The sequence below is a fragment of the Aspergillus luchuensis genome, chromosome 7, assembly GCF_016861625.1.
Source record: "Aspergillus luchuensis IFO 4308 DNA, chromosome 7, nearly complete sequence".
In the NCBI taxonomy this organism is placed as follows: Eukaryota; Fungi; Ascomycota; class Eurotiomycetes; order Eurotiales; family Aspergillaceae; genus Aspergillus; species Aspergillus luchuensis.
The window spans coordinates 431,147-457,652 of record NC_054855.1 but is presented as its reverse complement, the minus strand read 5'-3'; the positions used below and the strand labels follow the sequence as shown (position 1 = coordinate 457,652).

Here is a 26,506-nt window from a genome sequence, read left to right as displayed (position 1 = left end):
GATTTATGCAACCACTGCATATTGATAAATATATATATTCACGGGATGTACATATCCATCTTTCAAGTTCACTTCCCATTCTATCTGCTCAAGCAGTATGAACGATTATCTCGACATTTTCGGTCAACAGACCTTCACTATCAATATTCAATCATGTTTCTGCTTTCCCCTCCCGGACAACTCCGCATGCCCCAAAATCATCGACACACTCCCCAAAGGTCTTGAGAGACTCAGTGCAAGCTTCCCGTGGTTAGCAGGTCAGGTTGTCAATGAGGGCTCGGGAGATGGTGATACGGGTTCCTTCTTGATCAGGCCGCTGCAAAACGAAGCCCAGCTGGTAGTGAGAGATCTGCAGCATGACCCTTCAGTCGCGACAATGAAGGTCTTACAGCGTGCCAAATTCCCTATTAGCATGCTTGACCAAAACACTCTGGCGCCTCGAAATATTTTCCCAGACAACCGAGATGAATCGGCGCCTGTCTTCCTCATTCAAGCAAATTTTATCACGGGAGGCCTTATTCTCACCTTCGTCGCTCAACACAATGCTATGGATGCGACCGGCCTAACTAATATCATCCATCTATTTTCTAAGGCATGTCAAAACGATGACTTCGCAGACAAGGAGATCCGGGGCGGCAATCTCCCACGCCGTGATATAGTTCCCTTGCTCGAAGACAGCCATACGATAGGAACCGAGCTCGATCGTTACATTGTGAAACCCGCTCCATACAGACACCCATCAGACTCGCCAGAGGCTCTGATGCCCAAATGCTCATGGACATCTTTCAAGATCTCTCGTCGCTCACAGGAAGCCTTAAAATCAATTGCTATAGCATCCCTCGCACCGCCATCCTTCGTCTCCACTGACGATGCTCTCACAGCCTTCATCTGGCAATCTGTTACTCGGGCTCGTCTGCGGCGGTTGGACCCCTCCACTCACTCGACCCTGATGCGTGCCGTTGATGTACGAGGCATTCTCGGTATTTCTTCCCTCTACCCCGGTCCCATACAAAGCAATGTATATACCGGGTTTTCGATGAGGAGACTCACTGAGGAGCCACTGGGTACCATTGCACTGCAGCTTCGGTTAGCCCTAAGTGACAGATCACGCTTGGAACACCACACGCGTGCCATTGCAACCTTCCTAAGCCGTACGCCTGACAAGAGTAAATTCTCCTTTGGCGCGTCGATTGATACAACAACGGATCTTATATTCAGTTCGTGGGCGAAACTAGAGGGCTGTTGCTTCGACTTCAACCTTGGTTTGGGATTGCCCGAGGCTGTACGAAAGCCAAGATGCAATGAGGTAGAGGGGTTGACTTTCGTATTGCCCAAGACGCGTGAAGGAGATATCGTAGTTGCGACATGTCTACGGGATGAAGATATAGGACAGCTTAGGTCTGATGTCGTCTTTATTGAGCATGCGGAGTACATTGGATAGAGAAGACGCAATACAGTAGGGACTGAGAAACTTCTGATCTAATAAAGATGACAAGTCTTTTCAGGCTAGAAATAGCTAGATACGAATAGGAAAGTGTTGCAGTAAATAGCACTCTTACTTAAAGAGCACTATTGACATATGTTGAATATCTTGCACTTCATCTCGCATCTAGTTTTATGATCATGTAAGAATTGTGTACCTCTTCCTTTGAGTCCCCCATGCCCAAATGTCTTGTTAGAGAGCGTTGCTAAAATACCATATTGCACATCTTTGACTGATAAGCTTTTTGTAAGCATTTCGGTGACTGGGATCCACGACTCTGGCTGTCTTTGTCCACATAACATAGAAGTCCTTTCTTGATACAGTTGTCGAGCCGATGAGATATTCAACGGGTATAGGACATGTCTACCATTGATAGACAGTGTCAGCATTACAACAAGGCAATCGGAGTATGAGCAACTGATTACTTGGTAGATGACTCCAGTCCTTTGTCCTTGTGAATCAAGCAGCATATGACCGGGAGCTCTTCAATACATGATCAATTGTTATGACGTGCTCTAGCTAAGGCAGGGTATTTGGCTTACTCTGCAGGTTTCTATTAAATTGCACTAATTCCTTTGTTCCATTCAGCTAGAGAACCACAGGATTATCTCCCACGGAAAACAAGCTGCAGCCTCCCGCACTCCTTGATTGGCGCATTCCCAACGCCCCCTTTGCTAAATAAGGGAGTCAATAAATAACCGCGCATTGAGCCCTGAATAGACTCAATCCCGACCGGACCGCCCCTTAAGCGAGTCGCACTGCTGCCAAGGACGTAGAAGCTTCGAACCACTATCAGACCTCGATCTCGCTAAAAGACACTCAATACGCACATCGCAGACATGCTAATTCATGGTTATAGCCTAACAATTAACGAAGCTCTTCCAGCAAAAATGGCGTCTAGTGTCCGTGGATCTGCGGAGTTACATGCTCTCTGTGTTGGTAAACACGCTGTCACATTCTCCATGTCCTCTGGATTGCTCGATAACTTTAACGCGTCTCCTCCAACCACACCGATGAAACTGGTAACAAGACCCCGCCTTATTGGCATACCCGCCATTTCTCAAAAGTCTTGCGGGTGAGAAGAGGGGTGTTCGTCACAACAACTGTCGGTCTTCCTTGGTTTATATCGAGGGAGGGAGCTACGGGCGACCACAGCACGACATCCTACTAGGAGTGCAAGAGACAGTTCAGTTTCTGCGGCAATTTAATCCGCACGTGGGTAAAGGTTTGAGACAGCCTCGCCTGGGACTACTCCCGGTATCAGTACTTGAAACTAATGCGACATTCAAGCGACCATGACATATATCCAATATCTCATGGGACTTCTCTCCCTTATACACACGGCTGTAGCTACAGCGTCCGATTATGTCGTGGTAGACCAACTAAGCAGCATCCCCGAAGGATGGAGCAAAGGCGCAGCTCCATCGCCATCCACACCGATGAAGTTCTGGTTGTCGATGCATCATAACTACAAGGCGGAATTCGAGCAGAAAGTCATCGATATCTCGACACCCGGTCACCGAGACTATGGACAGCATATGAAACGCGACGATGTGAGAGCCTTTATGCGCCCATCCGACCAGGTCTCAAAGACCATTTTCTCCTGGCTTGAATCGGAGCATGTTCCATCGGATGCTATTGAAGATCGCGGGGACTGGGTCGCCTTTACAGTCCCGTTGGCCCAAGCACAGGCAATGATGAAGACAGACTTTTACAACTTCCACCACCTGGAGACGAACACAACTCAGATCAGGACACTCCAGTACTCAGTCCCAGAAGAGATCGATCCCTATCTCCAAATGATCCAGCCAACGACTCGCTTCGGACAGCCCAAGACCCAAACCAGTCTACCGAGCCTCATGCCTGTATCGATCAACATCGACGAAATAAGCGAAGACTGCCTAACAGGCGTAACGCCAGCATGCCTCCGCCAACTCTACGGCCTACCCAGCACCAAAGCAACCCCTGACTCGCGCAACGTCCTCGGAATTTCCGGTTACCTCGACCAATACGCACGCTACAGTGACCTCGACGAGTTCCTAGAAGTATATTCTCCAGACAGCATCGACGCCGACTTCTCCGTAGTTTCCATCAACGGAGGCCAAAACCCCCAGAACTCCCAGGAAAGTAGCACCGAAGCCAGCCTCGACATCCAATACGCCCTCTCCATGGCATTCAACGCTAACGCGACCTTCTACACTACGGCCGGACGTGCCCCGTCCGTCTCGGACACGGGTACGGTGAGTACCGACGGGTCGACCAACGAGCCGTATCTCGAACAGCTCCACTATCTGGTGGGTCTTCCGGATGAGGATCTCCCTGCAGTACTTAGCACGTCTTACGGCGAGGAGGAGCAAAGCCTTCCGGAGGAATACACGGAAGCCACGTGCAATCTGTTCGCCCAGTTAGGTGCGCGCGGGGTCTCGGTGATCTTCAGTAGCGGAGACTCGGGCGTCGGAGGGGGTTGTGTATCCAACGATGGAAGTCAGAGGACCCGCTTTCAACCTATCTTCCCGGCGTCGTGTCCATTCGTGACATCCGTGGGTGGGACGGAGGGCGTCGAGCCGGAAAAGGCTGTGGACTTTTCGGGAGGTGGGTTCTCCGAGCGCTTTGCTCGTCCGTCGTACCAGAACACTAGCGTGGAAGCATACCTCGCCCGTCTAGGTGACAAATGGGATGGATTGTATAACCGAGACGGACGGGGCATTCCTGATGTGTCGGCTCAGGCTAGCAACTATGTTATCAGGGACCATGGACAATGGTTACAGACTGCGGGAACGAGGTGAGTAGACCATCACTAGCACATAAGCAAACAATTAGAATCGAACGAGCTAATGCGATCATAGTGCCGCCGCCCCCGTCTTCGCAGCAGTCATCTCCCGACTAAACGCCGCACGTCTCAAGCAGGGTAAACCCACCTTAGGGTTTTTGAACCCGTGGCTCTACTCGCTGGACCAGAAAGGTTTCACGGATATTGTAGACGGTGGATCAGTGGGTTGTGAGGGATCTAATGGAGGAGCTCTTGTCCCGTATGCTAGCTGGAATGCCACCAAGGGATGGGACCCGGTTACCGGGCTGGGAACGCCTCTGTATCAGACTCTGGAGCAGATGGCGCTGTCAGCTTAGTACGCAGCGGGCTGTCCTAGTTATGCGCTGCTAATGTTATTCGTCTATTGTTATGCCAATGGGGAGTAGTTTTGAAATGATTGCGACGAATAGATTTCGTGACCAAACCAAGAAGCTCGATGAATGTAGGAATTGAAAGGTGGTACTAGTGATTGAGTGTGGATTCTTAGAATTGGCTAGTGGTTGTGGTGCTTGTGTTGAGAACAACATCCGCGATGCGTTAGGACACCCGCTACATGTGTCCACTGACTTAGCTACAGCAGTAGTAATCTAGAAGATACTGCATAAGCTAATCGCCCCTGAAACCTCTAAGCTTACCTACCCGCATCCGTATAGCCTTGTACACAACAACTTACTACGGTGAGAGATCCTTCACCCGTCTGTAAGATCTAAGAATTACTATACACGCAGTAAGCACTAACAAGCAGCTTAGGCAGCACGACGACTATAAATGTTCTCCCTGCACCACCCCGTTGCCAATCACATTTCTATCAATCACAATTCACATCTCAAATCTACAATTCCACAAACCAACCACTGACAATGTCTCCCAAAACCATCCTCGTCATCGGCGCCACCGGCAACCAAGGCCGCGGCGTCGTCCAGCACTCCCTATCCGCGGGCCACTCCGTCTCCGCCTTCGTGCGCAACCCAGCCAGCAGCGCTGCAGTCCAACTCGCCGAACAAGGTGCGAGTCTCGTCACAGGCGATCTCGACGACCTGGAATCTCTCCGCAATGCAACACAAAATGTGGACGCCGTGTTCTTTACCGAAGTGCAGACCGGCAAACCCGAGGCTGATTTCCAGCGCATGGAGAACATCATTCTCGCTGCGAAGGAATCATCCACTATCTCGCATATTATTCTCGGGACAGCGCTGAAGACAGGCCAACATGAGTCATTTCCCGGATGGGAAAGTGGTGCTCACCCGATGAAGGAATACTGGTTGAACAAGCATGCGTTGGAGAATCGTGTTCGTGAAGTAGCGGAAGCGAAGGAGGGCGGGCGCTGGACGATTGTCCGACCGGGCCACTTCCTTCAGAACCTCCTGCCGCCTGTGCGGGACTTCATGTTCCCTGCGTTCAAGGAAGAGCGGGTCCTGCGCGTGGCATATCGGCCCGGCACGGAGCTGCCGTTGGTGGATGCTCGGGATGTGGGGATTGTGGTTGCGGCGGCGGTTAAGGAGCCTGAAAGGTTTGCGAACAAGGCGGTTGATGTGGCAGTGGAGGTGGTGACGGTGGAGCAGCTGGCAGGGAAGATTGGGAAGGTGGTGGGTGAAGAGGTGAAGGTGGAGTTTTTGGATGATGAGGTCGTGGATGGGATGATCAAGGAGGGACATCTTGGTGCTGCTTCGTCGAGATGGGCGGATGAGGTGCCCGGTGGGGATGGAGTGAACAATTGTCGTGAGCAGTTGGGGGCGTTGGCGGAGGGTCTCACTTCTGTGGATGCATTCTTGAAGGAGAATGAGAAGGCGATTTTGGCTTGATGCTGATGATGCTGATTATGGTTTTGAGGGTGAGATGGGATGATTGGTTTGTTTGAGCATGTTATATGTAAAGGACTGTTTATGTGATTCTGCAATGTACGGTTATCTGGAAATGATATGAATGCCTCGTGCCATATTAGATCTGACTGTAAATCCTCCATGCAGGGGTTGGCTTGGACAAAGTATAGACCCCATGCCATTCGCAAGATCATCGTGAAATCAAAGTCATTAGCCGACGATAAAATGACCCTCTGATCCTCGGGGCAGAAGATGTGTTCCAATGTAACCTCAATTATCCTCCTGCCATCTGGTGCACCAGAATTAGCAAGCATTCCGCATTCACGCGAGACCCCTACTTACCTATGTCCACATTTAGCACAGGTATAGAAGATAGTACTTCCCTCATCCGCATTCCGCAACTGAACCTGGGCATAGGTCACCTCCCTAGAAGGACATTTGACGCATGCCATGTCAATGGAGGGACCCTTCCCAATAGTTTTCTAAGTCACCTATTGCGTATTCGATTTCAGTCTGTTTCTGAGCCTGGAAGGGAAATTCTCTGATGTGGATACCTGCGCACGATGCATTGCCATGTCTATTGCCCTTGGTCAGCCCTGCGGTAGTTAGGGAGGGAGGCTGGGGTGGTGTAATCTTAGCGGTCTTTCCACATATCCCACATTTCAGAGTGTCATCGGATGATTCCTCCAGAAGGTCACCACAATCGTCGCAGAACTGGACGACCATGTTTCCTTGGCAACTAGTCGGGATGGTTTTTAAGGGGGATGGGAGGGTCTGAATGGTACCCAGGAAGGTGAGACAGGACCTTAGTGGGGAGCTTGGGGTCAAGTGTGAAAAGAACCGTCATGTATCAAGCCACTGGTTTCAGTCGTCCAGTATATACTGCGTGTGAAAGTTTACTACCCGAGTAAAGCACATAGTAAAACACGTGCTTAAGCACAAAGACGTGGGCTTATACTCCGTACTCTTTTCCGTTTAGAAATGATTTTCTTTTGATCTAAGAATAAACTGACCACCTTTAGTGTACTAATTCCCAGGGCCATTGATAAACGTCTTAGGCTGCCAGATTCGGCTTTCTATTATAAGTTACGATGCCAGAAACTATACAATGTCCCTGTGTGAGTCACTGTCACATTCTAGGCTCGCAAAAAAGATGTCAAGACACAATACTACGTGGGCCTTCTGGTCTCATAGGTATAGTAAAATGGACGAGAAAGAAAACGGTTCAGACTCTCATTGATGAACGTAAGATGTGTTTTCAACCCTAAGCACCAAAGTGCGGCCATGGTTCTCAGGCCACCAGTGGAAAGTACTACCACAGTCTGTTATCCATACACCAAATTGGCGTCGAAAGTCTATTTCCGTGAACTGGCACCTCTAATAAATTCAGAATAGCCAGTCACCCAATCCTATCACACAACATCGTGTCGCGAACTGAATTTCTATCCACGCTTGTTAAGCGATCCCACTAGTAAGGCGCATCTGATGTACTTTCATACCGGTGCCAGCCCGGTAATAACATGGAAGGTTCCAACCATGGATATGGATGTCCGTTTTGAACAATCAGCTCTGCTTGGATATACCAACTGCTACATTAGCAGTATGGTTGGATATCGGCGGATCTCCTTTGGGAGGTTTGTATCTTCCTCGTGCAGCCTACATGCTAAACAGGCATTGTGACATGGTTTGACCACAAAGCTCATCCTCTGATCAAGGTTAAGTAGAATATCAACGTTTACAGCCCAGAGGACCATGTGGCCATCAACGAAGCCACTGTGGCAGTCCAGCAGGCCCAAAAAGAGGACCCAAAGATGGGGCTGTTTGCCAACTTCAACGGATCTGTCGTAGTAGGCATGTTTTACGGAACCACCCAGACGAGCCACCGAAGGTGTTTGAGCCGTTCCTCACCTCAAAAGCCTGGTGGCTAGGGTACTGCCATCCACTAACGGCACGCTACTGTCATTTTTCCAAGCTCTGGGTAAGGTGGGCCACGCCCAGACGTCCCAGAGGTGAGTACAGACCCCACGGAGGCGTAATGCACTAGTCCACTCGACAATTAACCTGATGCGTGATGACAGACGGTCCATTTGCACATTCGCGACTAAGGGTTCCGGGGAGCTTCATGAGAAGTGTATGAAACGCGGTTTGAAGTCTGCAAGACCCCCTTTCAAGGCGCTGTCCTGCACTACACAGTTCAGCCAAATTGGGTACGGCTAGTATTCAGGCCGGTAAAGATCGCGGAGGGAATATCGTGGACCTTGGAAGTGTCCCAGGGGCTGTAAGTCTCTTTCAATTCTCCCATGATGTCTGATTTTTGACCACAGGATTAAGGGACGTCACGCGATCAGTAGGGTGGGTTTTCACCTGTGATTGGCCTGGAAGATGGTAGTGAGGATGTCGCGGACCGAATGCAGTAGATACCATATCCAAGACGGCGCAGTCTCTGGCCAAAGAAGGGCGTGCTTTTGGATTTCAGGTGTATGACCTCTGCAAGTGGCTCGCAGAAGGTCCTTGGAAGCTACGGAGCCTAGAATATCAGGCTCATGCAGGAGGCGGCGGCCAAGAATGACGCGGTGGGCGTCTTTTATAAGTTCCAAAATGACAAATTTCTTGTATGTGACATCATTTAATGAAACATAGTTGAAAGTATGCAGCGTGTAAGCAGAAGAGCCAGTGGCTCTTTGCAAAAGAGAGAAAAGAGTTCAAACGCTGTAAACAAGATAAGCTCGATCCGTAGTTTTGCCCGATGATGTCACGTGATGGGCTTCTCCGAAGCTCCTGGAAGCTGCGGCTGCCAACGTCACAACCAGCACTTCCATCTCGAAACCACTACACCACCACACCAATCTAACCAGTCTATCATTCCTAATTCATCCCTATCTTGCTCCTCGCACACATATATCTCCACAGCCGATACATTCTACTATTCTAATCCACAATGGCCAACGACCTCAAGGTCATCGTGTCCGAGCTCCACAGCGCCCTCGGCCGGCAACAATTCGAAGCCGTCAACGACCTCCTCAGTCGCGGCAAGCGCGCCCTCCTCCTGCAGAATGTCCTGATTCCCACGCCGTCGGCACCCGCCGAGCTGGTCGCCCAGGCCCGCGAGGTTCTCGAGCTCGGAGCCATCGCCTCTATCCGACAGACCGACGCACCCACCTTCACACGATACTACCAGCAGCTGCAGCCGTTCTACGACCTGGAGCGGGACAGCACGAATGCCGGCCACGTGGACATCCGAAACAGCCAGCGCAGCAAGATCACAGGCTTGTATCTGCTGCTGTTGTTGAGCATGGGCGACAGCACGAGCTTCCACACGGTTCTGGAGGGTCTGGTCGAGGAGGCGAGTCTGAAGGGCAAGAGCGTTGAGGATGATCCGTTCATCAAGTATCCGGTTGAGCTGGAGAGGAATTTGATGGAGGGAAGCTACGATAAGGTGTGGCGGGAGACCAACTCCGAGCGCGTGCCCTCGGAGGACTTTGCGCTGTTCTCGAATGTGAGTATATCAATGCTTGACTATAATATGCGCGCCGCGTTTTCTTGTCGATGGTTTGGTTAGCTAATGCTGATGATGCAGGTCCTGGTCGGAACCATCCGCAGCGAAATCGCAGACTGCTCCGAAAAGGCGTACCCGTCCCTCCCCATCTCCAACGCTAAGAACCTCCTCTTCCTCGAATCGGAGGGCGCCGTGATCGAGTTCGCCCAGCAGCGCGGCTGGGTCCTCCGTGACGGCCGCATCTTTTTCCCCGTCGAGCCCGAGGCAGCTGCTCGGTCCGAGAAGGATATCCTCGTGGCCAGCGGCACGATCATCGAGAATGCGATCGGCTATGCGCGCGAGCTGGAGACCATCGTCTGATTTATCTATAATCATTTCATTCTCGGGTTTCGTTTCGGGACGGGGCGTGTTTCGTTGGTATACCTGTTGTTGATGTTCACTTCTGCATATGACCTCGAGCGTTTTACGAACATAACATAAACCTACTTCATCTCCTTCTTCCCAGAGCTTATGTAGACTAGGCAAGTATACTCATACATTAACCCGCCACACACAAACCCTCCGATCATAGAAACTACTCGACACAACCACCAACTCCCTTCCTTCCCCGTGATTGCCCCCCAGATTCCACACATCACTCGCATAATTCATACTCTGATGCTCCGTAAACTCCGCCAGCACCTCCATCTCACACTCCTTCAACTCCCCACTCTCCCCACCCACAACCCGCACCTTAACCACCCTCGTCCCAGCATGCATACAACTCGCCAACACCAGGAACTCCCACTCCTTAACCCCCTCCTCACCATTCAACGTACGAGACTGAGTTGAAAGAATCTGCAACCTCCAAACCCCACCCCCCAACCCAATCTCCCCCAGTACCTCCCCCCGCCGAGAAGCATGATACACCCGCAACGACTCATCATAACTTCCCGTTAAAAGCCACGGCGCGCCATCAGTCATAGGCACAGGGAGGGGCAGGATGGCCGTCACACCTGCAGTGTGGTGGCGGGCGCGGTCGTCATGGGAGAGGATGGGCGTGCTAGCCTGAGCTTCATCTTCATCTTCTGAATTGGTCCTCTTGCAAGGAGCAGGAAGATAGCGAGTGTGCAGCGAGCCAAAGTCACTCCCTGTAAAGATGTAGCGCATCTTATCCCCATCGGACTGAGGTGGAGGGTATGTAGCTGCTGCTACGAACCAGACTTCTATTTGTTGGGTTGCGGGGTAGGATGATTCCTCTGCTATGGAGAAAGAATTGGGAAGGGATGATAAGTTAGTGTTGAAGATAGTGGTTAGGCCGTCGGAGAAGGTTACGGCGAAGCCGTATTCTGTTTCTCCCTCGGGGTTGGTAGTAGAGGTGGAAGTGGTGGTGGAATGCCATCCAGCAGGTAACCAGGCTAGATAGAGGGCTGGGATGGAGGGGTCTTCGTGGACTTGGTGGGAATGGATCTCCTTGATACAGGAACTGACATCCTCTCCTGCATCAAAGTCGGGGGTGATGCGGAAAAATACCACTGATGCTGCACTGGTTGCTATCGCAGCCAGGGTTGGGTCAGTGGGGTGGAAGTGCAGGTCGAAGACTGCGAATGGGAGTGGGTGTTTGTGGCGGAGGGTTCTGTGTTACTTGTTAGGTTCATGCATTTCTTGTCTATTTAGATAGTATTAGGGGGATGGTACAGCTGGTTTGTGGCAGGATCTAAGTGCCATAATTGGAGACTGCCGGTTTTGGTTTGTTGGATTGGTGCAGAGTCATCTTCCTTGTGTTCTGAGAGCAGGTAGGTGCCTACGAGGAAGTGGTTCCGGGAAGAGGGGTGGAATTGGAGACAGCTTGGAGGCTGGTCCAGAAAGATGGTTGTATCTGAGGTGGGGTGTTGGGCCATTGTTGTCATGGTTGATAGTATATCAATATTTTATTATATCAAATGTTCAAGTGGGATGAATTGCATTGCCGTTTTGGGTTTTATGCTGCTTTGGGAATACATCCCGCTATGCTTAGTCAGGATATATACATGATTATGGACATAACTCGAACTGTGATTGTCTGCTACACTCCAAAGCGTAAATTCATGCTGTTACTCTGCCATATGCCATTGATCACCAACTCGGAAGCCCACCGGCCATGGATCAGTGGGATCCAACACCATCTGCTTGAACGAATTGATCCAAGCACTTCCTTTCACCGTCGGCAAGACAGCGTCATAGTCCCCCAATTTCTGTCCCGCGGATGTGGCACTCGAAAGTGCTTCCAATGATGCTATGATGCTGGAATCTCTCGCCTACTGCGAGCTGACCACGGGCATGAAGTACTGCCATTCTTGCGCAGCTTCCTGTGCCACACGGGCACCGATCGAATCGCCCTGGAGAAACCACAACGGTATTGACGGCCGTCATAGTATCCCGCTGAAGTGGCTCTGTAAATTCAAGGATACTTACGCCTCTTATGCTGGGGTTCTCCGGATGGATGGGAACAAATGGAGCCTTTTGGAGAGCATCTTTGATCCGCTCTCCGTATTCAATCAACTTCGGCCCGTTCTGGTTGCTGATGCTAATCCCAAGTGAAGTCGCATCGACAATCCCGTAGATCATTCCTCCCCATGCAATGTCCACCGAGACAGTCCCCAGTCCAGGGACATCGACCTTGTAATCCAGGGCGAAAACAAGCGAAGGGACGTTGTCAAATGCAACCGCCTTGCACTTCCCACCCTCGCAGTCCGCGGTGACGGGCACTAGACCTGCTGGGGTTTCCAGGATTATCTTGGTGACTGGTTCAGTCATGGGCACCATGCCTGTCTCCAGGAGAACAGTCGTAGTGGCAATGGTGTTTCCTCCAGACATGGCAGGGTATTCCTCAGTCTCCATGATTAAGAACCCAGCGTCGGCCTTTGGGTTGCAAGGAGGTAAAACGAGATTCACACACATAGCCGGTCGCCCCCGAGGCTCTTGCATGAGAAGCTGGCGGATATGGTCTTCTTTGTCGCGAAAGTGAACGAGCTTCTCATACATGGTGCTGCATCCCGAGGGATTCAAAACACCCCCGACGATTACGTCGCATACTTCGCCGGCACAGTGGCAGCCCACGACGTTGATGGATCTGGCGACTCTCATTTTCTCGGTGGATATTACTCAAGGGAAGTAGGTTTGAGATGAATGTCAGCTCGTAGGATTAGCCAGAGCTCGTGGACTATTTATCGCTTTCAGCGCCCGCTCGAGCATGTCTGCTCTACTGATACTTTGCGTACTGTCCGTAGCAGGAGAGATAGCCAATGCCACATCACCGGCAGTGTAGCCGATCAGAGACATCTTCCTTTCATGCGTCGGGTCACTTGTCGATCGTTCATGACTTGGATGGAACATAATACTGCCATTCAGTGATAGAGTGCATGCGGGGGAGTGGATCAGTCTGTCGGGAGCCTAAGCGATATCTTACAATATGCATCGGCAACGTTCCCGACCGGCTGTTACGATTGTGATACTTTCGTTTGTCAACTATCGCAATCAACATAGATCACTCATCTACGATTAGTTGTGTTTCAAATGAAAAAAGGAAGAGATTTGGCTAATATGCTCAATGCTTTTCGATTGAATTTATAAGGGAACAATTTCGAACCAATAGTTCAGAGATACTGTTGACATCATAAATACCAGAATCATGGAAAATAGTCGTAGAGTCATGAAAGGCATCTCACTATGGTTAGTCAACCTGGTGCTATTTGCAAGTCTTAATATGGAAATACGCCGGTGAGCGGGGTATACTTCCCCGCCTGTTTGTGGGGGTCTCTTCTGATAAGCATCTGTCTCTTCGCACACCGGTCTTTCTTATATTATAGTATCTTTCTTATCAGAATTTCTTCTCAAATTGCAATCTCTTCTCATGATATAGCGTTTTCTCATCTGTGGTTTCATCTATCTTGTCTCTCAATACACCTTTTCTATTCCGAAACTCTGCTGAACTTCGTTTCTTAACCTCACTCTAAGTTGTTCTATCGCATGTTCCTACTAAATTTCCCTACTACGCCGTCGTACTTGGAACATTCTCCTGAATCGCTTTTTGGACGCTTCACCCAAGATGAGAAAAAATTCAGTGGCAGGCGTCGCACAAGCCAGAAAGAGATCAGCTAAGGTGTAAGAGTCATTCGTGTTGAACTAACTACTATCGCTAAAGATTTCCGAAAAGGTGCGTACGATGTCGAAGACAGAAGATCAAGTGCTCTGGAACACAGTCATGCTTTAGCTGTAGCAACCGAAACCTCTCTTGCATTTTCGACGACATGAGCCAGAAGGTTCTAGTGACACGGAGGTCTGCCACACTGGGCCTAACCATCTATACCGTCCACTGACAATTGGAAGCTACATAGGCAACTTGCGGAGTTGAAGCAGAGAGCAGCACAATTGGAGAAACATACAAGTGACCGTCACACATCTTTAGGTTCGGCTCCCGATAATAGTTAGTACTCATTGGACCTCCTCAAGGTCTCCCCACTAGGTGAATGCTAACATTTTCAGGCTCAGCTTCTCGTGAACGTCCTCCCGAGAACACACCAGATAACTATTATACTCCCCCAGACGGAGAAAATCCTGAATCTGGATTAGTGAATCCACTAGTCTCTGGGCCACCTGCCTTTATGTCACCGGGCAATGGAAGAACTTGTACGTTCATGTCATGACCTGGCGATATGTCTAACAACTTTTAGATTATCTAGGGACATCCTCTAATTGGTCCTTCGCTCGACGCGTACTCAGTATGGTTCATGAACATGTCCACAAAGAATCCTTGCCAACAGAGGCGCTGGCGTTCGAGGGGACTGCATATGACCTAGGCTGGGACGGATCTCGAACTGATCCGAGTCCAGAAAGCCCTGTCATTCCAACTCTTGACCATGCCATATTCCTGATCAATGCCGTCAGGTTTCGCTGCGGGCGGTTATACCACTTGTTTGATGACAGTGACTTCAAGGAATCACTCTATAGTTTCTACTCGGAAGGTCAGCGGACAAGACCGAGGGGGCTATGGTACATCCACTTTCTTATCATTATAGCTTTCGGGAAAATGTTCACTCAAGTGAAGTACCTTAAAGGAAAGCCCGCTGGCATCAGCCTTTTTGTCAAAGCTTTGCAAATTCTGCCAGATCACACCCTCCTTTACTCCTCGCCGATGGTATCGACTGAGATCCTATGCTGTATTGCCATTTTTTACCAATCTCTCGACTGTCGAACTGCCTCTCATAACTATGTCAGGCTCCCCATGGGGTAGTTGCAAACTCGTTAGCTAATTAGATACAGGTGGGCCAAGCGATGCGAATGGCCATGGCTCATGGCATGCACACCTGTATGCCCGTCACGGACCTGGGACGGGATAGTGTGGAGAGGTGCCGGAAGATTTGGTGGACTGTCTATATTCTGGACAGGCACATGACATCTATCCAGGGGCTTCCGCAGTCTGTCGACGACCACTTCATTCAAACCAAGTTGCCCTCTCCTGTGAGTTCGGAAAACATCACAAGCTTAGACATGCACATCAAGTTATGCCGGAGCATAGCTGATATTAACGCCAGTAAGCTTCCCATTCTTTTTTAGCCTCAATGACCTTACTCAAAAAGATACAGGAGTTTATGCCACTGATGGCAGACTGGACCGATCCTTTTTATTGAACATCAAAGGAGCATTGTCCAACCTAGCAGGACTGGCAGATGAACTGAACAAGTCATTTCCTCTGCATCTTGAAGCGACAGACAGTGGACTCTCTCGAGTATCAGCATATCTACACCTATTTTATCAACAGGTGAGAATCAGTTTCTAGCCATCATTCTGATATTGACTCGATTAGTGCGTAATAGTGGCTACCAGGCCTTTGTTGTTCTGCTTTCTCAAAATCCGACTCGAGTCTGCGGAAACATGTGTTCAATCCCTCCAAAAATCTCACAATGTCAGGAATCTGATCAAGATGTGCTTAGACTCTGCGCTGCACAGTATAAGAATTTTGCACTGTCTAGCGTCTCAGGGCCTTCTAGGTAAAGAACACGTCCGTCCGATATTGTTATGGCACTAACAAAACGACTAGAAACCTTCCTGACTTTTGATCTGGAATCTCTTTTCATCTCCACGGTGGTTCTTCTAATGGCTCCAGCAATTGACCGTCAATTGGTAGTCAACGATACGTGGTGGCACGCTACAGCGGACCTAATATTTAATGACATGGTCGAGGCTGGGAATCAGATAGCACGGTTCCGGCATTCAGAAATACAGCAGCTAGACGAGAAACTAAATTTGCTCTTGCCAAACCAGGACCAGAATGGGCAATCCAATCCTGAAGTTCTTCAACACTCTATCACAAAACACCCGCTTTCTTCACATGAAGCTCATACAGCAACACCTATGGAAGAGAACTCTCGTGCTGACCCTTTCCTTGGGGGTGAGACTACACGGGTGACGGGATGTGCATTTGAGCCATCATTGACATCTGCTGAGATGATGGCCATGGCGAACTCGATCGAATTGTTTGACGCAGAATGGGTATCGACGATGATGGACAACCATGCTATCTGGTAGTTCTAGCATATACGTCCTGCAGCTGAGCATTTCAATGGCATTGTTCCCATCATATATGATAATCGACTACCTTCTCACAAATTACCCTGCTTCTCTTGATATAGCCTCAGAACCTCCCTTCCAGCCGTCAAATCAGTAAGACCCACGCCGACACTCTTATAAACAACCAACCCCTTCTCCATAAACCCCTCCCACACACTGAACATGCTCATCACCAGATACCTGAGTCCTCCCACTCTTCAGAGCAAGTATCTCCCCGATCTCCACCACATCCTCCTCTTCCAACCCACTCTGCACAACCTCCCCACACCCATGCATCGCATACTCCCTATCATCCACCAACACCACCCCCCTCCCCCTCTCCCCAGTCAACGGATTAACCCCCTCCTCACCACAAACCACCCCCCTAAGCAACTCGGGATCCAACTCAATCATCTCCGGCAACCAAGACCCAATCGCCGAAACCAACGGCTTCCTCCCTTCCTCACCCCTCTCCATCACCCACGCCGCCGGGAAAAGCATCTTCTGCGAAGGGGTCGTACAAAACACACAATCTGCCTCCCTCAAACACCTCTCAACCTCACCATCACTCCCATCAGCACTCACAAACCGAAACTTACACTCCTCTGATCCCCACCTCCCCCCCAACTCCCCCTTTACCCTCCCAACCAACGCCTCCACCCGTGCCCTCGAAGAACCCACAAATGTAATACACCTCACCTCCTCCCCCCTCAACCCCAATATCAACCGCGTATGCCACAGCGCCTGCATCCCAGCCCCGAATATCACTATATTTGATACATGCTTCCGCCAGGAGAACGGAATCATGGCGCTCATCGACGTCCGATAGCCGGTTATTTCCTCGGCGGATAATATTCCCGTGGGATTGCCCAGCGGGTCTAGTATAACTAGAAGGCCTTGGATTGGGTGCTCGCGTTTTCCGGTGGTGGAGTTGGGAGCTGGCTCGACGACGAGCTTGGCGCCGATGCTGTCCGGGGAAGTGAAGGGGCGGAAGAGTGTGCGTTGTCCGTCGGGACGGGTTATGGTGCTTGGTGAGGGCTGGTGTTGTCGTTCGGGGGTTGTGGAGAAAGAGAGGAGGGTGGAGGAGATGATGTGTAGGAAGTGATAGATTTCGGGTCGTGCGAGGTTTAGGAGGAGGGCTTGGATGGTGGGGTTTGGGAGGTGGTGCATTGTTAGTTTTTGGTTTTTCTTGGGGATGTGTAGATGGAGGGTGTAATGAGGTAGGAATAAATAGAGGGAAAGTTATCTTAGAGGATTAGATTCTTTGAATAGGAATATGTGGAGTATGGATGCATCTAAATACTACGAGTTTGGGGTACTACTGTACTTAGATGCCGATGCGTCGGGAGGGTTGCCGTAGCGTTGTGGACTGCGTCGGGTATGTTGCCGATTGATATCGCAACGGAGATCTTACGGAAATTGTAGTCTTGGTTGAAACGGGGATGTATTAACGCCTTATAATGGTCTATTCTGCGGTAATTAAATCTTGCAAGGCAGTGGCAGCGCGTGACTATGTGCTGGCCAGGTCTAAATGCATTTCGCAAGACTGGAACAACATTAGGACAACCTCCTCCCCAACGACACTCTACCACTAGTCAAGCGTCGTTTTCCTATTATTCGTACAACAAGTAATGATTTACATAAAACACGCTATTACAGAAATGGAAACAAAGCGAATCCCCAGCAGGCTGTGCTAGAGCTAGCTGAGTGTCAACGCTAACAACCGAGCCGGCCAGTTCTATAGTAGCGCCGGTTGGTCCGCTCGTCTAAACATGTATAACGATTGACGGGACTAAACATACCCTACAGGGGTCTCGCCCAAGAACGCAGCACATAAATTTGTGACCGAATCACCATCTCGCCTCATGTCTACAGCACCTACTACTCTCAGCCTCCACAATGGGAGCCCAATTCTCTCAGTTGTTCCCTCCCCGCCCAACCTTCACCCCCGATGACCTCCCCCAGCAATCGGGCAAAGTGGTGCTCATCACCGGCGGCGCATCAGGCATCGGCTTCGAAGTAGCCAAGGTCCTCTACCGCAAAGGCGCCAAAGTCTACATAGCAGGACGATCAGAGTCCGCTGCTCAGGCGGCCATCCAGACTATCCAGAAGTCCGTCCTGAAGACTACCAAGTGCAGCCCGGGCGAGCTACATTTTCTTGAACTCCATCTAGACGACCTCTCTACCATCAAGGCTACCGCCTCTACTTTTATCAGCAAAGAACCCAAGCTCGATCTCCTCTTCAACAATGCCGGCGTGTCCCAGCCCCCATTAGGCAGCGTCTCCAAACAAGGCATCGAGCTCCAACTCGCAACAAACTGTCTAGGCCCATTCCTCCTCACTCAGCTCTTAACCCCCCTCCTCGAAGCCGCGGCATCATCCGACTCTGGACTCACCACCCCCGGCTCCGTCCGCGTCATCTGGACAAGCAGCCAAGTCTCCGAGCTCTCCGCTCCGCCCGAAGGCATCATCATGTCAGAGCTAACCAACCCACCGAAAGACGCTGTGCGGAACTACGTCACCTCCAAGCTGGGAAACTGGTTCCTATCCACGGAAATGGCCCGCCGGTACGGCGAGAAGGGCATCGTCAGCGTAGCGCAGAATCCGGGCGGAGCTAATACGAATCTATTGAGGAATGCACGCTGGATGAAGATTCTCTCTTGGCCGCTGCTGCATAGTCCGGCTCTGGCGGCTCATACAGTGCTGTACGCGGGGTTGTCGGGGGATTTCGGACTAGAGAATAATGGTGCGTACGTTGTTCCTTGGGGGAGGATTCATGATGCTGTGGCGCCCGGGTTGTTGGATGCGATGAAGAGTAAGAAGGAGGGTGGGACGGGAAGGGCGTGTGAGTTTTGGGAGTTTTGTGAGGAGAGGACGAAGGATTATATGTAGATAGGGTTGGAAGGGTTTATTATGACAGAAATGATGTTTATTAGTGTCTTCATGTTCTTAGCTACCATATTCATTACCACGCGGAGGTATCCAAGGGTGTCTTGATACTTCAGTATATACTGCCGGTGTTTGTTTTAAGGGATTCCGGACACAAGTGGAAGTGGCTTGTCTAGATAATAATCTCCAATCAGTTTAGTTAGACCAGGGACAATAATCTAAATCAAAATCTAAACTCTATGTTGAAGTCGAGCTTACTGCAGTAGTAACCATGAAAGTGATCCAATCAACTGTGATTCCTTCTCTACCTGCGCATGATGGCCGTATACTTGCATGTCGATCTGCTGGCCACGTTGAGCTTGCTTGGATCCCCAATACCTGTAGGTAGTTCTTATACTCCAAACCCTTTTTTTGGAAAATCATAGTCTCGAATAAATAAAGGACGGAAGAACTAAGCTACTTAAATGAGTGATAGCTGCACGCATCCGCATCGGGGTAAGAGGTAGTATATGCTGACTCTAATAATGACAGATGATTGGTGCAATACCAAGAGGGCTTGCAGAAATGCTTATAAGCATGCTAGTTCTCTCCAATCTTTGCGTTGTCGTATCTGCGTGATACTCACTGGAGGAGCGATGATTAGAAGTGTAGGTGAGCCTCGGACCAGCCGTGACCCCGCTCATCATCTAATATTAATTATCCTTTAATACATTTTCTGGGCAACCCCTCATTTCTCACCACTTCTCTCTTTCATCTCTATTTCTTCTAAACATAGTATATCCAGTTAGCTTCAATACATCATGTCCGCTCCGTTTACCAAATTTCCCTCTTCGGCGAGCATTACGCCTAATCCCTTTACTGTCTCCATCCCGGATGAACAGTTGAACGACCTGAAAACCCTCATTCGACTGTCCAAGATTGCTCCTCCCACTTACGAGAGCTTGCAAGCGGATGGCCGGTTTGGCATCACTTCCGAATGGCTGACAACTATGCGGGAGAAATGGCTCTCGGAGTTTGACTGGTTCGGTTGCCTGTCTGCTCCATCGATGTGCAATGCTGACAGGCCGATGTAGGCGACCATTTGAAGCTCGACTGAACTCTTTCCCTCAATTTACCACGGAGATCGAGGGTCTCACTATTCACTTTGCTGCTCTCTTCTCCGAAAGAGAAGATGCTGTGCCCATCGCATTGCTCCATGGTTGGCCCGGTAAGTATATACTTTGCTTCGCTTACGGTATGTTCAAGCAGGTCTAATGAGTCTACAGGCAGCTTCGTTGAGTTCTACCCAATCCTGCAGCTATTCCAGGAGGAGTACACCCCTGAAACCTTGCCTTTCCATTTGATTGTTCCGTCCCTTCCTGGGTATACTTTCTCATCCGGTCCCCCACTGGACAAGAACTTCGGCTTGATGGACAACGCCCGAGTCGTAGACCAGTTGATGAAGGACCTCGGGTTCGGAAGTGGTTATGTTATCCAAGGTGGCGATATTGGTAGCTTTGTTGGACGACTATTGGGCGTGAGTTTCGACGCCTGTAAAGGTTAGTGCTGCTCTGCCATCGAATATGCTGCCATGCTAACTTCCACCAGCGGTTCATTGTAAGTGACACCCCATATATATGTTTACAAGACACCAACAGTATAGTGAACCTGTGCGCAATGGGGGCTCCCCCTGAAGGCCCGTCAATCGAGAGCTTGACTGCAGCGGAGAAAGAGGGAATCGCGCGAATGGAGAAATTCATGACAAATGGCTTAGCTTATGCCATGGAACACAGTACTCGGCCCAGTACGATTGGCCATGTGCTGTCCAGCAGTCCGATCGCATTACTTGCATGGTGGGTTTGCTTTTTTCGGACAAATATATCTTAAAGTTTCTGGCTGACTGCATCCAGGATTGGTGAGAAATATCTCCAATGGGTGGATAAACCCCTCCCTTCTGAGACCATCCTCGAGATGGTGAGCCTGTATTGGCTGACGGAAAGTTTTCCGCGGGCAATTCATACCTACCGCGAGGTATGTGTGAAGAATGTGCCCTAGTAGTAGTATTAATTAGTATTTGGCGTGCTGACGGTGTAGACTACCCCAACTGCCTCCGCTCCCAATGGAGCGACGATGCTGCAGAAGGAATTTTATATTCACAAGCCGTTTGGGTTCTCCTTCTTCCCCAAGGACCTTTGTCCTGTACCTCGGAGCTGGATTGCTACAACGGGAAATCTAGTATTCTTCCAGGATCATGCAGAGGTAGGTTAACCCCAGTATCAATTCGTGCGTTGAAAATCTGACATTGATCGACAGGGAGGACACTTTGCCGCATTGGAGCGTCCACGCGAGCTGAAGGCCGACCTGACAGCATTTGTCGAGCAGGTGTGGCAGAAGTAGGAATTCAGTAAATCAGTAACTAGCAAACAGTTGTAAATTGTTGATTCACCAATCGTATTCTTAACTGCACCAATATTGACAAATGGCATGTGCCGTGCCATGCACAAGCACGACTAATTACCAAAAGTAGGCAGGAGGAAACCTCCGTATAGAAGCTCACCCGCCGATCCGCAAAGCGTGACGAACATTAAATTAATTAATTAATTAATTAACCTCCCTCCTCCGTCTGCATCTCTTATCTTCCTCTTAACTCTCCACCACATCATCCTACTCCTCCCCTATCCCATCTCTCCCACCCCCTCTCATCCATCTCAATTGCATGATCTCCCCCTATCCCCATTATTAATCTCCCCCCTTCCTTCCAATCCTACCTAATCCATCTCCCAAACCAAAAACCCACGTCATCGCCCGCACAGCAGCAGCAGCAGCAGCAGCAGCACGCATGTCGTCCTCCTCCAGCTCGAGATCTGGATCTCGACCTCCCCCCACAACCAGCAGCACCAACGCAACCACCCCCTCCTCCCTCCAACAATCCGCCGCCTCCTACTTCTCCTACCCAGTAACCCACGTCGTCTCCGGTCTCTACCGTCGCCTCACCGACCCCCCCACCAACAATAACAACAACATGCGCCGCAAAACCACCACCACCACCACCAATGACCCCTCCAACCCCGTCTTCACCCCCATCCGCACCGCCTCCCCCTTCCAACCACCCCCTCTAACCCCCCTTACGCTCTCCGACCCCTCTCCGCTCCTCACCCGCTCCCTCGCCGAAGAAATCCGCCTCCTAGTCCCCCCGCGCCTCCAACTCTGCAACACCTGGCACCTAGCCTACAGTCTGGACCGCGACGGCGCCTCCCTCTCCACGCTCTACGACAACTGCCGCGACATCGCCTCAACCCGCAGCCCGCGCGCCGGCTACGTCCTCGTCATCAGGGATGCATCCCCCTCGTCGAACGCCGTCTTCGGCGCTTACATGACTGACCCCCCGCACCCGGACTCGCATTACTACGGGACCGGGGAGTGTTTCCTCTGGAGGGCGAGCGTGTTACCGCCTGCTACAGCTATGCTGAGCAATTTCACCAATGGGGATACCGCCGGTGAGGAAGGAGGAGCTGGAGCAGGTGTAGAGGCCGAAGTGCTCGAGAAAGCCGGATTACCGTTGCCTCCGAGCGCGGACACAACGAATGCGGGGCGGTCGACGACGCTGCGTCGGGCGGAGGGGGAGAAGTGGCTTTCTCCTACTTCTACCTCTGGAGCTGGAAATGGTGGTGGTGCAAGTAGTGGAAGGACGAGTGGGACTGTCACGCCCGAGCAGATTCGCTTCAAGGCGTTCCCGTATTCCGGGGTTAATGATTATATGATGTTTTGTGAGACGGGGTTTTTGAGTTTGGGTGGGGGGTATGTTAATTCCTTTTCTTTCTCTGGTGCTGTGTCTTATGATGATTGTGATGATGCTAATGGGTGTAGTGACGGACATTACGGTTTATGGGTTGACTCGAGTCTCGAAAAGGGCGTCAGTGCGTCGTGCCAGACTTTCGGGAATGAGCCGCTCTCGGATGAGGGCGTCAAGTTTGATATTATTGATGTGGAGGTGTGGTATGTTGGGTCTTGAGTGGGGAAGTTCTGCTTGCTACATTGCCAATGTCGGTTTGGCTGTAATGGATTGAGTGAGTGGGATGCGTGACTATCATCTGCTGGCAGAATGGTCCATAATCATGGGTTGGTTGGTGGTAGTGTTTTGGGGCTGGATGGGCAATTGCTGGCTTGGTTTGCCTACGTCAAGCTAGCTACTAGGGGATTGAGGCAGCGCCGCAACAGGTACGGGATACCTGTCGACGAGAAGCGCAACTATATACTACGTGGCCGTCGGCCCAGAATGTCATCCATTAACCATCATGCAACGTCAGTCATAATTCGTAGTCGGATTATCAGCTACTAATAAGGGTACAAATATCAATGCTTAATTCCGCAGTGCAACCGTTCGCCATCCGTTCATATCACCGTGAAAAGACATTAAACCGTTTCACAAAATATCAGAGTGGAAGAAGAAAATAGAAAAGTATGAGAAACCGAAACATCAAGAGGGTATGCAGCGGCGCAAAAGAACATGAAAAGCCACTCATCAGTAAGGCGAGTTGACAATCTCGTCCCTGCCTAACCGGCTGCCCCATTGGGTTCGGCGACGGGGAGTGACGGGAGGTCCGGCGATACTCTCGCGAGTGGGCTTCATCAAACTCCTCTTGGCAACCATGTTGACTTCGTTGGGCAGGGCCACAATGACGTTCTTGTCCGAGCCGAATCGGAAGTTGTCCGCCATGACGTCCTCGCCGTAACGCTTGATGGTGTAGGGGTCCTTGCGGCCGGCAACGACCTTCTTCAAGCTCCAGGTAATGATGAAAGGACCAGTGGCAGTGACAATCGATGTCTCCTGGCTGTCCACACCGGTGTTGAAACGCGCCTGGGTGAAGCTGATAGGCTTCTTCGTCTCGTGCTGGAACTGGGCCACATGGGCAGGCTGCAGACCCAGACGACGAGGCTGCGGCTTAGAGTCCTTGGCGAAGGAGCGCTCGAAGCCAAGCTTGCCCTCGTTCTTGCCCTCCTTCTGCAGCGAGTCGATGAGGAGGAGGTATGTCCGGCAGGTTGCGAGCACCCAGCGACCGTCCGCAGACACGTCCAGACCGATGATCGGCTCTCCCAAAGCAGGAATATGGGTCTTGGCGTTGATTCCAAGACGGTCAAACATGCGGATATCACCCTTGTTGGAAGCCACAGCAAGGTAACCCTTCTCAGTGGTAGCCACCGAAGAGAAGTCGTTCTTGCTGGCATACTGCTTCAGGTCTGTGTCCACCAACTTGTTTCCGTCGACACGAGGGTCGATGCGGTAGAGGGCATTCTTAGAAGCACCAACGAAGGTCTGCGCAGCGGTCATTTGAGAGAATTTCTGGGCAAGTCAGCAGATATTTCACATAAAACCAGATAAAGAGGTTACTCACAGTCTCAGGAGCAAAGGTAGTGACCGGAATGTCATCGTGGACCTTCCACTCATCCACAATCTTACCATACTCCAGGTCCATCCGGTAAAGCGAGTTCGGATCGTCACCGTTCTGGAGGATCATGTTGGTGTCTTCGGCGTGCAACATGACCTTCTTGGGGCTGAAGAGCTTGCCCCTGGGGGTCTCAACCTTGGAGATGTTGGTAGAGAACTCGAGGTTGTTGTCGGGAGTGTGCTTGAAGACGCCAATCTTGGAACCACGGACGACAAAGGAGCGGTCATGCTTGTAACCGACAGCAAGTTGAGAGTTGACGTTACCATCGTCATCCCGCGTAACGACATCATCTTGCTCCTCGTCAGAGTCGTAGTGTTCGCTGCGTTGACCGTCGTAATGGTCTTCCTCCTCACTCTCCTCTTCTTCCTCCTCTTCAGCCTCGGCTTCGCGTTCCTCGGCATCCTCCATTGTGAGATCCTGGAAAGCATCCAGCACGTACTCCCGTTCTTGTTCCTTGACCTTCGTCCACTTCATCTCATTCAGCTGTTCCCACAGAGCCTGCATGAGACCCTCCTGAAACCTCTCCTCAGTCTCCTGATCCTTGAAGCGCAAGAGCCAGGAGTAAGCCGAACCATCTTCACCGTAGGCATTGAAGATGAAAGACAGATATTCGAAGTTGAAAACGGGGTTGATGTCCGCAACGACAGCCTGCCCAAGCCACTCCTTGTCTTCTCCGCTGATCTGGAGCCAGTACGTCCAGTCACCAACCTCAGAAACCGTGGCAGTCACGCTGGCCGCCTGCAAAACGAACGTTCCGCTCACAAAATCGAACAGGTGCAGCTCGGCCTTCTCCTGGGCGAGGACCTCTCTAGCTTCAGGCTGTGCTGCAGAAGGGGGAGCAACTGTGGCTTCCTCCGAGGCTGCGGGCTTGATTTGTCCCTTGGACCGCGAGTATTCGACGTCCTTCACCATGGCGGCGGTCGACTCTCCAGATGTCAGCGACCGAGCAGGAGACCGTGCTGAAGAAGAGATAGGGCTTGCAGACGGTATAGGCCTCTCCTCCTGGAAAGAGAACTCTTGCAGATCTTCGCGGCTCACGTTCTGGGAGCTCCGGCGGTATGCGCGCTCGTACTGGCACTGCAGAGCGGCTAGCTCGAAGGTGGAAACCTTATCCGAAGGTACGGAGGGGTCGCAGACAAACTCGAAGAGGTCGCCAACGTCGCCACTCAGGTCTCTCCAGGCCAAGATCTTTGCTCCTCCGTCGCGCACCTCCGAGCGGAAGTGCAACGCCTGGTCGAGCAGGAAGACCTTTTCGTCCTTGTCGAGGCTGTCACTGCCGCCTTGTTCGTCGTCCTCTTCCCCGAGCTCCTCCTCGCCTTCCTCGTAGGCGCGCTGGATAACGAGCTGGTACTGAAATTCCTGACCGGTGCGTCTGATGGAGGCGGCGGCGTCCTTGAAGATGAGCTCTGAGTAGCCCTTGGGCGACAGAGGGCGAACGAGGTAGAGTTGTCCCTGAGGGATCTCGATAATAGATTCCTTGGAAGAGTCTCCGAAGAGGTACTTGCTCACTGCACAAGTCCCGAGAGGATACGTCAGTATGAGAGGGGACCAATAAGTGATGAAGGTAGGATGGGAGGAAGCAGGGGAGGAGGATGAGGGGAGGAGGGGCAGATGGCGGGGTAGCAAAGCCAAAGTGAAGGCAGAGCTGCCCTCGAGGAAAAGACATCCGGGAATGGAAGGGACTTACCGTTGCGGAGCACAAACATGGCTGGAGGTGCTTTGCTGCTCAGCAACAGCAACCTTGTTTACTGAACTTTGAGATAAGGTGGGTTGCTAGGGACAGGGATTGAGGCAGGTCACCAGACAACAGAGGGGACGGAAAGTAAACAGGAAAGGATGAGCCTTGGTCCGGGGGCAGAGTGAAGAAGGCCAGGGCCCAAACAGCAAACAGAGCAAAGAGCAGGCGAGTCTCTGTGGAGCTTCTGGAAGGAAGAAACAAAAAAAAGATGGAACGGCGAAGTTGTTGTTGTTTTGGTTGCCGTCATCCATCGCTCGGTGGCAACCATGTGGCGCAGC

General features: G+C 51.0%; 12 protein-coding genes across 12 annotated transcripts; 8 read left to right on the top strand and 4 right to left on the bottom strand.

Annotated features, from left to right (window-relative positions):
* Positions 1 to 97: 97 nt before the first annotated feature.
* Positions 98 to 1,441, top strand: AKAW2_70191A (uncharacterized protein; the record flags this gene model as incomplete). The annotated part of the gene is made up of 1 exon (XM_041682745.1): positions 98 to 1,441. One exon carries the CDS (start codon positions 98 to 100, stop codon positions 1,439 to 1,441), a length of 1,344 nt encoding a protein of 447 aa, XP_041547075.1.
* Positions 1,442 to 2,778: 1,337 nt separating this feature from the next.
* Positions 2,779 to 4,609, top strand: SED4_3 (S53 family peptidase; the record flags this gene model as incomplete). Its single annotated transcript, XM_041682743.1, has 2 exons — positions 2,779 to 4,265; positions 4,330 to 4,609. The coding sequence occupies 2 exons, from the start codon at positions 2,779 to 2,781 to the stop codon at positions 4,607 to 4,609; spliced, it is 1,767 nt and encodes a 588-aa protein (XP_041547074.1).
* A 543-nt stretch (positions 4,610 to 5,152) lies between these two features.
* AKAW2_70189A (uncharacterized protein) lies at positions 5,153 to 6,094 on the top strand (the record flags this gene model as incomplete). Its single annotated transcript, XM_041682742.1, has 1 exon — positions 5,153 to 6,094. The coding sequence occupies one exon, from the start codon at positions 5,153 to 5,155 to the stop codon at positions 6,092 to 6,094; it is 942 nt and encodes a 313-aa protein (XP_041547073.1).
* Positions 6,095 to 9,050: 2,956 nt separating this feature from the next.
* Positions 9,051 to 9,968, top strand: rpnL (proteasome regulatory particle lid subunit rpnL; the record flags this gene model as incomplete). Its single annotated transcript, XM_041682741.1, has 2 exons — positions 9,051 to 9,608; positions 9,690 to 9,968. 2 exons carry the CDS (start codon positions 9,051 to 9,053, stop codon positions 9,966 to 9,968), a joined length of 837 nt encoding a protein of 278 aa, XP_041547072.1.
* A 171-nt stretch (positions 9,969 to 10,139) lies between these two features.
* Positions 10,140 to 11,497, bottom strand: AKAW2_70187S (uncharacterized protein; the record flags this gene model as incomplete). The annotated part of the gene is made up of 2 exons (XM_041682740.1): positions 10,140 to 11,223; positions 11,286 to 11,497. 2 exons carry the CDS (start codon positions 11,495 to 11,497, stop codon positions 10,140 to 10,142), a joined length of 1,296 nt encoding a protein of 431 aa, XP_041547071.1.
* Positions 11,498 to 11,804: 307 nt separating this feature from the next.
* On the bottom strand, positions 11,805 to 12,713 carry AKAW2_70186S (proline racemase family protein; the record flags this gene model as incomplete). The annotated part of the gene is made up of 1 exon (XM_041682739.1): positions 11,805 to 12,713. The coding sequence occupies one exon, from the start codon at positions 12,711 to 12,713 to the stop codon at positions 11,805 to 11,807; it is 909 nt and encodes a 302-aa protein (XP_041547070.1).
* Positions 12,714 to 13,674: 961 nt separating this feature from the next.
* Positions 13,675 to 16,154, top strand: AKAW2_70185A (uncharacterized protein; the record flags this gene model as incomplete). The annotated part of the gene is made up of 9 exons (XM_041682738.1): positions 13,675 to 13,730; positions 13,783 to 13,905; positions 13,964 to 14,034; positions 14,112 to 14,255; positions 14,300 to 14,838; positions 14,889 to 15,159; positions 15,212 to 15,387; positions 15,433 to 15,616; positions 15,667 to 16,154. The coding sequence occupies 9 exons, from the start codon at positions 13,675 to 13,677 to the stop codon at positions 16,152 to 16,154; spliced, it is 2,052 nt and encodes a 683-aa protein (XP_041547069.1).
* A 156-nt stretch (positions 16,155 to 16,310) lies between these two features.
* On the bottom strand, positions 16,311 to 17,345 carry AKAW2_70184S (uncharacterized protein; the record flags this gene model as incomplete). Its single annotated transcript, XM_041682737.1, has 1 exon — positions 16,311 to 17,345. The coding sequence occupies one exon, from the start codon at positions 17,343 to 17,345 to the stop codon at positions 16,311 to 16,313; it is 1,035 nt and encodes a 344-aa protein (XP_041547068.1).
* Positions 17,346 to 18,074: 729 nt separating this feature from the next.
* AKAW2_70183A (uncharacterized protein) lies at positions 18,075 to 19,067 on the top strand (the record flags this gene model as incomplete). The annotated part of the gene is made up of 1 exon (XM_041682736.1): positions 18,075 to 19,067. The coding sequence occupies one exon, from the start codon at positions 18,075 to 18,077 to the stop codon at positions 19,065 to 19,067; it is 993 nt and encodes a 330-aa protein (XP_041547067.1).
* A 797-nt stretch (positions 19,068 to 19,864) lies between these two features.
* AKAW2_70182A (epoxide hydrolase family protein) lies at positions 19,865 to 21,440 on the top strand (the record flags this gene model as incomplete). The annotated part of the gene is made up of 8 exons (XM_041682735.1): positions 19,865 to 20,085; positions 20,138 to 20,271; positions 20,330 to 20,602; positions 20,652 to 20,660; positions 20,707 to 20,896; positions 20,954 to 21,074; positions 21,138 to 21,302; positions 21,357 to 21,440. 8 exons carry the CDS (start codon positions 19,865 to 19,867, stop codon positions 21,438 to 21,440), a joined length of 1,197 nt encoding a protein of 398 aa, XP_041547066.1.
* A 442-nt stretch (positions 21,441 to 21,882) lies between these two features.
* On the top strand, positions 21,883 to 23,055 carry OXR1 (putative oxidative stress response protein Oxr1; the record flags this gene model as incomplete). Its single annotated transcript, XM_041682734.1, has 1 exon — positions 21,883 to 23,055. The coding sequence occupies one exon, from the start codon at positions 21,883 to 21,885 to the stop codon at positions 23,053 to 23,055; it is 1,173 nt and encodes a 390-aa protein (XP_041547065.1).
* A 510-nt stretch (positions 23,056 to 23,565) lies between these two features.
* On the bottom strand, positions 23,566 to 26,196 carry AKAW2_70180S (uncharacterized protein; the record flags this gene model as incomplete). Its single annotated transcript, XM_041682732.1, has 3 exons — positions 23,566 to 24,384; positions 24,437 to 25,998; positions 26,178 to 26,196. 3 exons carry the CDS (start codon positions 26,194 to 26,196, stop codon positions 23,566 to 23,568), a joined length of 2,400 nt encoding a protein of 799 aa, XP_041547064.1.
* Positions 26,197 to 26,506: the final 310 nt, after the last annotated feature.